This window comes from Nesoenas mayeri (assembly GCF_963082525.1).
Source record: "Nesoenas mayeri genome assembly, chromosome: Z".
Taxonomy (NCBI): Eukaryota; Metazoa; Chordata; class Aves; order Columbiformes; family Columbidae; genus Nesoenas; species Nesoenas mayeri.
The window spans coordinates 77,497,968-77,510,239 of record NC_137542.1 but is presented as its reverse complement, the minus strand read 5'-3'; the positions used below and the strand labels follow the sequence as shown (position 1 = coordinate 77,510,239).

Genomic DNA, 12,272 nt, shown 5'->3' with positions numbered 1-12,272 from the left:
GTGTGTGCTGGAAAATGATGTTTGTTGTTTTATATTAAGGGTGTCCTGGTTTTGTTAAAAACAAGTTTCTCCTTTAGCAAATTTGCCTGTCGGCTAAAGCTTTCTTATTCAATGCGCTCTGCTGAAGGCCAGATACATGTTTTGGCAGACATAGCAATGGAATGCGAGGTCATTGATAAGGATGGATGGACATCTCGCAAGAGGGACAATGAGAAACAGGGGACCAGAAACTGACCAAGTAAAACATCCCATTCAGGTGAATACTTCATATCAAAGCAGGAAATCATGAGGATGTCATCCCTTTTCCTTACGGCCGACATCAGGAGTCATCCCTGCAAACTGAGGCCAGTGACAGATCGAATCCAGCTCCGGGTGGCTGCAGAGTCCAGTCCAAGACTTGGGCTGCCGGCTCTGCAGTTGCTGGGACTTTCCAGATTGGTTTTGTATATTTGGTATTATTTTCGCTATTTTATCAGAAGCATTAGTAAAACATCTTTAATTTTTCCAGCTCTCTTCTCTGTGTCCTCCCTTCCCTCCTGATCCCCTGTCCTGAGTGGGAAGGGGGGAGCTGGAGGGGGAGAGGGGGTTAGCAGTAGAGCTGCCACGGTTTGTTGCCCCCCCGCACAAAGGGAAGAGGCGCGGCGCTCACCTCGAGGCAGCGGTCCTGCCAGCGGCGCGCCAGCATCTCCAGCAGCGGCGGGCGGAACTTGTCGAGGCCCAGCAGGTCGGGCAGCATCACGCAGTGCATGGCGGCCAGCTGGCTCCAGCCTGCGACAAGGGACACGGTCAGCGGGCCCCGCCGGCACAGCGGGCGCGGGGGCAGGAGCGGGAGGGGAAGCCGCGCCGGCGCCGCGGCAGAGCGCCCCAATGGTGTCCTCTGCCGCGGGGCCGCCCGTCCTTGTGGTGCAGGAGCCGGTTACACGCTCGGGTGGTTAACTTGCACACTTATGAACACACTCAACACACACACTAAATACAACAAAGAGCCCCTACAAGTATTATGGCTGTTTTTTCTCAAAAGCCTAAGCCGTGGTTCTGAGTTCAGGATTTAGATGCCCAGTTCAAACCACAATTATTGTTACTTACTGTGACATTTAACGTCCTACATGCAAGTGTGATATAACTATTACAGAAAACTTTGCATATGGATTACCACACAGGGCTTTCTGTCCCATTTTGAAGGTACACAAATCTATACAACCATGTTTCTCTTCCCATCTAAACTGCCCTTCACCAGGCGTGTTTGTGCTACAAACCTGCAACGTTTCACAGCCAAACCAGGGGCGAGAAGCACACTGAACTCACACAACACAGCTTGCAAAGGTGCTTGGAAAGTACTCTATGCAAAAGCATTCTTGTAGTATTATGCTGCTTTACGCTGACTTGAAAAACTGGAGAAATACTTCAGGTGAGCATATAGATCTATATTATTAGATTGTCAGCAATACTGAGCATAAAAATCTAAATATTTTAACTAATAAAGCTCTTCATGGTGCTGCAAATAAATCATTATGTCAATTTTCTTTAAAGAAAAATGGATTCTAAAGAAGAATTTCCAAGTCAAGAGAGCAGTGTTTCTACTGCCTGAGATGCATGAAAGCAGGAATTTACAGCTTAGTGGGAAGGACATAAAAATTGTGATTTTAAGCAGCTTGCCTCCAGGGATACAAGGGGGGTGGGTGATTCGTTTGGCTTTTTTTTGGTGCCAATCTTTTGGGCAGAAAGACTTTCTTCAAAATATACCTAAATATTTATTAGAAAAAAATCTCACCCCCAACAGCAGACCCAAGTGAATAAATACGAGGTTTCATCAGCACCAAACCCGCAATTTAGATGGCATGGAAAGCAGTTAGCTTGAGGGTCCATGGGCACATCCCACATGCCCCCACAGTGGCTCCACATGCACGGCGGGACCTCCCGGTCCAGAGAGCAGCAAACCCAACCTGAACCCCAAGCCCCTGGACAGCCCATTCCGGACCAGCCCATTCCGGACCAGCCCAGGGCACAGACCCGCTCACCCCGCCAACGCTACCAAAAGGGCTCCACAACCAGCTCCTCCACAACAAAACCCTACCTACATCAAATTAAAGCCATAACAATGATAAGGGACATTAGTTGAAAGTAAAAGACAAAATAGATAGAAAAGTGAGGAAAGAATACCTTCATTGACTAAGAAACAGGTATGTAAAGGAGGAGCAGTGTCAGAGCCAGAGGGCCCAGCTTCAGTGCTGGAGGGAACAGCAGGAGCGACTTGCAGAGGAAAGAAGAAGAAATAAAGAGAAAAACAAAAAGGAAAGTGAGGAGAGCAGCTTCTGAACAACAGATTAGTATCACTGAAGAATGAAGAACAAAGCTGGAGGAAACTGTGATAATATTAACTTAAAAAAAACTCTAGGATTTGCAAGAAGTGCGATGCCAGTGAGAAGACGACATGCAGCTGCAGAGAAACACAAACGCCGACAAACTCGCCGCTCTGGAGACAAAGCCATCACAGACGTGCCTTCAGATCGCTAGATTGGGCTTGACAGCACGGTTCACCATGAATTTAAAACAGGAGCTTTCCTGCTGCTTCTTGTGCTTCTCTAGACAGATGTGGAATTTGCACTAGTGGTTACACTCCCCAAAATAACCCCTTTGCAACCTGGGCCACCCCGCCTGTCACTCGAAAGCGTTACAGCAGGTATTACCGATGGCTAGCTGTAACACAGGTCCATTCATGTCCCCATCCAAATGATGTGAACCCCAAGCACAGCAAGGACTAAGAGCTGCAGGCAGAAGCACGCAGGGCACAGCATGTGGGAGCACAGGGGAGCAAACAGGGGAGCCCAGCTCGGGCCTGGTGCTCACAACGCCAACCCCGGCGGGTATTGTACAGACCGCAGCGTTTCTTGGTGCAAACGTCATTTAAAAGCAGTTCTAAACATTATACTTCCACTAACATTATCACATGAAAAGATGTGCAGACCTTATGGCGCACACATGCTACAACCCGGGGTCAACGCCGAGATTTAGGGGTCACTATCCAACACTTCCTTCCTATAGAGAAATTACCATATGTCATGCACAAGCATCTTCAAATTAATGCCGCTCTTTTATTCCGTTGCAGAACAACAACGGGCCGGAGCTCCCGACCCGATGCAGCATTGTCTCGGGAATGGCCTGTTTGCTTTCCCCGCAGTGAACTCCTTTTGTCCCGGGGACATCTGCATCACAACTGCTGTTCCCAGCGTGTCCCAGGGCACGTGTGCCCAGGGACAGCGCCATACCCCTGGGGACGGCACAGCCTCCCTTCAGGACAGCATTCACTAAGCTGCTCGCTTTACGGAAATAACCTATTTGGAAAAGCATAACCCACTCCATGCCAAAAGCGAAGCCTTGCTCTGAAGCTTCTCCCCTGGTTTTGCTGCAGTTCTCAGCTCTCCTGCAAGGTCAGGGCTCATCCGGGACACACACGGGCCACACAGACCCCCAGCAAGGGTGGCACCACATGCATTAATTGTCTCACTAATTGACTTTTAAGAAGACTAGCACTAGAAATGTCTGAGTAGCAAGATGCTGCCATGGTGCACGGGGGATGTCAAGGTGGGACATGAGCAAACACCTTCCCCAGAGCGGGCACCACGGGCCACCAGACATACTGAACGTGACAATTCAGGAACAGGAGCGTTTGCATATATTTTTGATAGCACACTGACTTTCATTTTTATCAACTGCCTCTCATGAAGTTATATATATAATTCTACCAGGTCACTGAAGTATGTCTGTCCCCCAAATTAGCAAAGCTATGCGAAAGAAATCACTGCGTGCCATTTGGGAAAGGAAAAACCAGAATGGAACAACATCTTTAAAAACAAAGCACAGACCCTCTCTGTGACAAATGTGTCTTTTCTCACATTGAATTTGCCATAGAGACACTATCTCCGAGAAACCCTGACCTTTCGAATAATTATCTTTCCAGGAGGAAAAGTAAACAGCTATAAAACAAAGAAACAAACAAAAACCCCCACAAAACCAAAAGAGCCACAGATGTTGAGGCAAGAGTCCCGATTTCCTTTTTAATTTACGCATTAGTCGCTGCCTGCTGGTTCTCTGTTCACGTAGCGCCCTCGAGCCTCACATATCAGCTCTGCCCTTTTTGGCACGCAAGTGAAGCAAAGCACAGGGCTGATGTACAAGTCACCTGCTGTGCTTACTCGCTCTGGAATACAACAGCGGTGGCACAAGGCACACAGAGAACCCTGCAGTGGCCCCCGCCGCCACCCCGCATTACTGTGCGGGATGACAGCACCAGCTGGGGTAAAATAGTTTCTTCCCCTTTCATAAAAAGTGTATACATACCATGTAGATGTGTTTTCCTTGATGCTGTAGCTTATAACACACATGGACACTTTGTGTTAGTGTGTACAGCCCTTAGTTACAGACTTTAAAACTCTACCTATCATCTCAACACCACACTTAAAATGTGTACTTAAAATATGTAAAAATTCTTTGTCAGGGAATGACTTCATGACAGTATCAGCATCTTAGATTCATTCTTAAAAAGACCTTAATCATTAACATTTTTACCTAGAATGTTACAATTCTTTTTCTTCCCATGTAGAAGTTAGCAATATTTTAATCATTTGATAGTAAGGTGATAACTAGAGTGTTAAGAGCTGAAGTGACATCCAATTGTTCCAAAGCAAGTGATTTCTTACCTTGCTTAATTTGTCCTTGGGCCGCAGGACTGGAAACGGAAGGCGGTGGCTTCGCTTTGGACATCTCGGGGGTGCCTGGCCTGGGAGGCCTGAGCACAAACGGCACGTGAAGGAAGGAGGACAGGGAAACAGAGAAAAACAACATCATTTGCTGGAGATACTATGACTAAGACTTCAAAAAGCAACCCTATAAAAACTGTCAGTTTGACTGGGAAAAAATAGTATCATTTACAGTTCCTCAGTAAGCTTATTTTTGGTCATTAAAAGTTCATCTGCTTGTTCTGATTTATTTAGAATCTGGCCTCATTATGAAAACCCTTTGAAAACAATAAGCACTAAAAAGGAGGATAAAAACAGCCTCTCAGCGGTGTGTATGTTAATACAACTCTACGTTCTACTAACATTTTAACTTAAGTGACTCCATTCAAAGCAATACAGTTACCTTGGCATAAGAAAATACTACATTAAGGAAAGAAATACGCCCATGTCCATCTAGGTCGTCACAGCCATTCAAAACACCAAACCCACAGTAAAATTAAACGAAATACAAGGCTGCATTTCAACAGAGCTCAGGGGAAGCTGTCCCGCTGGAGCGTCCGCGGTACCTGCTGGGCCCTTTCTTCATGTGGTCCCCGATGAAGGTGGCGTTGGTCATGCTCATCAGCGTGTTGGCCAGCGAGATGACGGAGAGCAGGTGCTGGGTGGTGACGGCGCGGGACACGCCGTACGTGCCCTTGCCCAGCCCCTCGGTGAGGGACGCCTTGCGGGCCCCCTCCGCCCCGCGCGAGGGCTGCCCCACGGGCTGGTTGTAGCCCGGGAGCATCAGGGACATGTGGCCTCCCCGGGACAGCAGCCCGAAGGACACCGAGCAGTGCGGCTTCAGCATCCCGAGGCGATCGAGGCAAAGCTCATCCAGAACAGAATTGAGGCCCCAGGCATGAAGACAGGACATAAAAAGCTTTGCCGTATCCATGGTCAGGTTATACTCTAATAAAGTTAACTGTTTAGATTTGCTGGAGCGATATTCTGGGTCACCGTCTTCTCTCCTCTGTCTTATCGACTCTTCATCCTCGTCTTCATCATCAAGAAGATGCTCTTTTATGTTCTCTTTGATGGTTTCCTTGACCTGCTGGAAGAGCACGGCCGCTCGCTTGCCGGTCAGGAAGGAGCCTCCTTTGTCGGATGCTCCGGCCGCCTTCTGCAGGCTCTCCGGAGCCGTGAGCGCCGTGTTGGGTCTGGAGGCCTCCTCGGTCAGCAGCTGGATGATCAGGGCTTCCACGTCAAAGAACAGCACGTGGATATCTGGGTCCGTTAGGTTGGTCTTTATAGCCTGGACCATCAGGGAGTTATGGGAGTATTTTGGTAAATTCCCCTGAAAAGTGGAAGAAAAAATTCAAATTTCAATTGCGTTACTTTAACACTCTTCACTAAGTTAATTAACAAATTAAGCTGTGGATAATCAAAGTTTAGAAAACTCAAATGATAAAACATGTTATGACAAACGTGATAAAACAGCAGTGAAGAACCTTGTAGTGCTTTTCACAACGTCACAAACAGAACAGCGGGAGCCGTGCCGCTGGTGCGCGGTGCGGGAGCCACGGCCGGCACGGCGCGGCTGCACGCGTCACCCCGCGCTGCAGTCCCTCGCACCTGCACGCTGTATTGGACTAGCCTGGCCTGGGATATGGGCCATATTGTACTCTATTTGTTCTCAGAACAATAAAATATTTCTCAAACCGTAATTAATTTTCAGCACTGAAGTTACTTTGGTTCCATTTGTATCTATTTACACATATATTTCACTAATACTTTTTCTGAACTGTCACACAGCAACAATTACCAAAATAAAAGCAAACCAAGCTCTAGCTCCACCTTCAGCGAGATGTGCAGGAACAGATAACACATGTCCAACGCTCATGCCGCTCCTCAGAGTCAGAACAACGTGAAAGAGGGAGATTTGCTTGTGATGAATACGGATCACATGCAGATGGACAGGGTTCCCTGTCTGCTCGTCCATGTTACAGACCAGCAGAACATGTACAATGGAGCAAAGACCTCAGGATCTAAGAAACACTGCTAAACCCAGATTTGAAATAAACTGAACCTGAAAACCCACAGCAGAACACACACTGAAGTGGAAGGTGGCATCATGAGCTGTACCAAACTGGGGAACAACATTCAGAGATACATGGAAGTGATTGTGTTGGCTGACATTAAGATATATTATTACCCATCTAGCAAGAGGTCAGTTTATCTGATGCACAAATTCTGTCCTTACTGACCCTAGAGAAATATGGTGAAGGCAGTAGAGCTGTGAAGAGGAACTTCAAAGTCAGACTCCAGTAAGAAAACCACAACCACTGACAGCACGGAACAGAAAGCACTAAATGAAACGTGGTTCTGCAGCGTAGCTCTGGATAACACCACCTGTGTTAGGAACTGCACCATGAGGCTGAAGAAGGCTGAGAGTTCTTCTTTAAGGCCAGTGAACTCCTTGGACTGAGCCAGGCCAGGTGAAGCTTGCTCAGATAAGAACCCTTCAGTTACAACGATGAAAACTTCTCGTATTTAATGCAATTATTTATAGAAATAAACGTTTTGGGTGCTACATCAACACCAGACAAGCCAAAAGCCAACTTGCCTTGTCGGAGGCCTCGGAGGCGAGCAGGTTGGTGGCCAGCGTCTGCAGCTTCTGGTGCGCCACGTTCTTGAGCGCGGCCAGGCTGCGGCGGGTCATGGCCTGCTTCAGGTTGACGGCGGGGTGGCTCAGCGCGTCCACGGCCGCCGGCACCGCCTCGTCGCAGGCGTTCAGGATCTCCACCGCCGTGATCCCCATCACGCACCTGTCCAGCGCTCCTAGCGGGGCGGGAAGAGGGACGGTCAGCACAGCCCGCTCCGGACGGCCAAAGTATCACAGCTACAACAACGGGTGAAAATGATTTACGCCCTGCGTCCTGTGATGTAAAGTTTCTGTTGTGTTAACAGTGATTTTTAGAACTAATGTTCCTAAAGGGATGCAGTTTTCCTACGTTTCTGTTAAGCTACAGTGCGCTTAAGGAAAAACCAAATTAACAAAAATGAAGACAAGTTTAAAAAATGCACAGCGTGACTCCGTGCTGCCCGGAGCGAAGGCTGCGGCCACCTGTTCTACTGGAACGCTGTTCTCAGTCACTCTGAATCCCCTAACCCACCGCCTACCTGTGCAGTGGGTTTCTCAGGTTCCTCTTTGCTTCCTAGAGCTTCAATTAAAAAAAATCCTCATCTAGTTTTCACAGGAAGCCGAAAATAACATTCAGACATTACTGCGGGTTTGTGGGTTTGGTTTTCTCTCTTATGTGAGTTAGGAGTTATAAGGAAATTGCATACACGTATATTTTGATGCATTTTTTCCTCGCTTTCTTCCTTTCAAATATCACAAAATTTTCTACAAAGCTGTTTCTATTCAATGCCTTGTTCCCTGTTCCATTAAGGCTTGTTTTCAGTTTCCTCCAAAATTCAGTCCCTTGAAAACATAAAAGCACCAAAACAAACAGCCAAACCCAGCAGACAAACACCTTCTCCCCTCTGCAGATCAGAGACTCCCGCAGAGCGGAGCTGCTGCACTCCCCGGCAGGCGCTCGGGCCAGTGGCCACGGAAGGCCGGGCACCTACGAACCGCGGCCACCACGCGCAGCCCACGCTCCTCCTGCTCCCGATCACCAGAACCCGCAGGGGAGTCGCCACAGCACGCTGCGCGTGTCCACAACCAAACAGCTATTCCAAACACTAAAATCTGCATTTAACCAAAGCTTACACAGTCACGCTAAGTTTCCAAATATAAATGTATAAAAAAATTTAACTCTTCTCTCAGATGCAACTTAGAGAAAACTGTAACCTAATACATATGTATATGGAGTTGTTTAATGGATGCCTTTGAAGCGAGCCTTACCAGTATCCATCTGCCAGACGTACACGGACCCATCGGAACAGCCCACCACCAGGTAGTCGTCAGAAGGTCTCCACTTGATCACCTGGATGGGGAAAAGGTGGCGGGACGCCAGCATGATGCATTTCTTCTCCCGCAGGCTGAGAAGACCCACCGAGTGGTCGCTGGCGACAGAGCAGATGCAGTGCTGGACTCTCGCCTAAAAAGAGAAAAACAAAGAGAAACCTTAATCATCGTGCTGACAGGTTGTGTAGAACAATTCCTTCTTCACTGGGCCAAGCGTGGTGATCAACAACCTATGTATAGATAAAATACAGGCACACAAGTCTATGGCTAAACTTGCTAGAAACAGAATTGCACTTGTGGAAATGCTCTTAAATCCAATCTCTTGCACATCATGAGGAGCAAACAGGTATTAGAACCATTTTGTTGGGCAAAAAAGAAGTAATAACTGTTTCCAAGCAAATCAGTGTTATTTTGTTAACTAAATTCTACCTACTCATGCAAGTTAGAGCAGACTAAAGTGCCTTTAACCCCCTTGCCTTGCCTAGCTATGGTTCAATATCCAGGTTTTCCACTATTTTTAACCCTTTATGTATCTAAAACATGATGCAAACAAAACCATGATTAACAGAACAACTGAATTCTTTTTAAGTGTCTGCAATGGTATACATGGGGTCAGTGCTAGATTGTCAGTATTTCACATGATATTCACATTCTCAAGAGGGATTTGAGGAGCTGCACCAGTTACGGAAAGCGTGAGACAGGTTATCAGACGTATGATGGAAAACTTACACTACAGTTTTCTGGTGGAACTAGAAGCTGTGTAATTTCTCCACCATGCACACAGAAGATATGTTTCATCTCGCCAGAAAATATATCCCATATGATGACTGAGAAATCCACACCACCTGAGATCAAATACCTTTGATCATAACGAGAGGAAACCTGATGAGGATACAGTAAACATGTAATTTTGTTTCGATGGCCGCGGAGGGTCCGGTGAGGTGGCCAACCTGAGAAATTGGGTGGGGGGCAAGAGGGGAGAGAGGAGGGGAGGAAAGAGAGAGAGGAAAATGTAATTCAACAGGACAGTTAACAGGTTGGGTTTTTCTGGACATGGACTGTTAGGCATGTGGGGGTTGTGTATAATAGTCTAATGACATCGAATTTAAACTGGACAATAGTTTTTGTGAACACAGAGCAATAATGGCAAGTATGTTCACTGAGCTCAAATAAATGAGTTAAATCACTCTCATCTACCTCTTACAGAAGGTGCTTAGATAGCAAATTTGGGCACAGTAAATTAATTCCCAGAACTGAGCACTCTATACTGCAGGATGCAGTCGAACGTCTTTCCTCTGCGTGAATACACCTTCTAGTGAGCACAGCAGACCTTACAGAGAGCACAGAGCCACTTCTGTATTTCTACAAAAGCACAGATCACCAGTGATTATTTGCAGAAAAATGCATCAACTTTGAGGCAACCTCACATTCAGGATAAAAAAACCCAACACTCATTCTTGTATAGTTAATGGAATCATCAAATACCAGGTTGGAAGGGATCACAATACTCATCTGGTCTTTGCCCTCCTTGGCAAAAAGTTATATAGTAAATCAGTTATAGAAAGGAAACACTACAACCGACAGCTCTATATGTAACTGACAAGCTCAGATGTGTTTACAGACAAATATTTCCATGTCTTTTCTGTTTATCAACATTTGTAAAATCAAACCCCAAATATGTGTTCTGAAAGTACAATCACAGAAGTATGAAAACAGCATTATCTGGGACCAACGCACACCAGCAGGGCACTGCATGCCACCCAGCACGCTCCCCAGCGCACAGCGGGAATCCTGCTGGACCTTCCCACCGCGGGCGCAGCCGCCGCCGTGCCCAGAACAGCTCCGGGAGGGACACAGGATGTGAGCTCTTCCTAACTGCGGTGTACATGGAATGTGAGCTGCTCCTAACTGCGGTGTACATGGGATGTGAGCTGCTCCTAACTGCGGTGTACATGGGATGTGAGCTGCTCCTAACTGCGGTGTACATGGGATGTGAGCTGCTCCTAACTGCGGTGTACATGGGATGTGAGCTGCTCCTAACTGCGGTGTACATGGGATGTGAGCTGCTCCTAACTGCGGTGTACATGGGATGTGAGCTGCTCCTAACTGCGGTGTACATGGTGCATGGCATGGGCTGTGGTCTTACATCTGGGCAGGAACAACCCCAGGTTCCAGTATAAGTTGGGAAACGACCTGTTGGAGAGCAGTGTAGGGGAAAGGGACCTGGGGGTCCTGGGGACAGCAGGGTGACCATGAGCCAGCACTTGGCCCTTGTGGCCAGGAAGCCAATGGTACCTGGGCTGGGTTAGAAGGGGGTGGTCAGTAGGTCAGAGAGGTTCTCCTGCCCCTCTGCTCTGCCCTAGGGAGACCACACCTGGAATCTTGTGTCTAGTTGTGGCCCCTCAGTTCCAGCAGGACAGGGAACTGCTGCAGAGAGTCCAGCGCAGCCACCAAGATGCTGCAGGGAGTGGAGCATCTCCCGTGTGAGGAAAGGCTGAGGGAGCTGGGGCTCTGGAGCTGGACAAGAGGACACTGAGGGGGGACTCATTCCTGGGGATCAATATGGAAAGGGGCAGTGTCAGGAGGATGGAGCCAGGCTCTTCTGGTGACAACCAGGGACAGGACAAGGGGCAATAGGTGCAAACTGGAACGCAGGAGGTTCCACTTAAATATGAGAAGAAACTTGTTGGAGGTGAGGGTGGCAGAGCCTGGCCCAGGCTGCCCAGGGAGGGTATGGAGTCTCCTTCTGTGCAGACATTCCAACCCGCCTGGACACCTTCCTGTGTAACCTCATCTGGGTGTTCCTGCTCCATGGGGGGATTCCACTGGATGAGCTTTCCAGGTCCCTTCCAACCCCTGACATCGTGTGCTTTCCAAAGGGACCCACGCACCTCTCCTGAGCATGTGCTCCCCTTGCAGCAGCTGCACGATGGCCGTCTGCGTGGCGGGCACGATGACGATGCTGCCGTCCTCGCGGCCGCACACCAGGCGCCCGTGCGCGGGGATGTACACGCTGGCCGTCACCCGCAGCGGCTCGCTCGCGCTCGGCACCACGCTCAGCTGGTCGATTATCCCCGCAGGCCGAGGACTGAGCTTATCAAAGGCTTCCTGGAGGGACACCGAGGTCGTTGTTGGCAGTCCTGTTCAGAAAGGAAACAAAAATTAAAGAAGGGGTGAGGTGGGATGATTTAAAACAGGAATAATAAAAGATATGAAGAACAGAAACGAGGAATGCTTTTCTGAGAAGATCTAAAGGTCAAATATACCATGTCACAACACTCTGAACAAAGTAAAAGGTACATACTGGAGATTAATCTACTGTGTAACATGGAAAAAACATGTCAGAGCTGGAAAAGTAGAGGATTGAAGCTATAAAAGGAAGTTCTGCAGACAGCAATGACCACAGCTAGTATTCGGAATAAAGCAGTTAAAGCTTAGTACCTGAAAAACAGAGTAAATTAAGATTTTGATCATGTAGGAAAACATGAAGTTACCGTAACTCTTACAGGTAGCTAGCAATTAAAGAAACCTCAGCTTCGTGGATCGGTAGGAAAAGCAGCAGAGCTTCCCCCAGCCACAAAGCG

At 48.0% G+C, this 12,272-nt stretch overlaps 1 protein-coding gene across 4 annotated transcripts in view; it reads right to left on the bottom strand.

Annotated features, from left to right (window-relative positions):
* WDR7 (WD repeat domain 7) overlaps positions 1–12,272 on the bottom strand; it is a 60,391-nt gene that overhangs the window by 33,847 nt on the left and 14,272 nt on the right. For all 4 annotated transcript variants that reach the window (XM_080363150.1, XM_080363148.1, XM_080363149.1 and 1 more), the window contains 7 exons: positions 11,580–11,828; positions 9,418–9,638; positions 8,626–8,821; positions 7,339–7,553; positions 5,303–6,069; positions 4,698–4,786; positions 650–768 (listed from right to left, as the gene is read on the bottom strand). In XM_080363150.1, the coding sequence (XP_080219276.1) occupies positions 650–768; positions 4,698–4,786; positions 5,303–6,069; positions 7,339–7,553; positions 8,626–8,821; positions 9,418–9,638; positions 11,580–11,828 (1,856 nt within the window). The remainder of the gene's footprint in view (positions 1–649; positions 769–4,697; positions 4,787–5,302; positions 6,070–7,338; positions 7,554–8,625; positions 8,822–9,417; positions 9,639–11,579; positions 11,829–12,272) is intronic.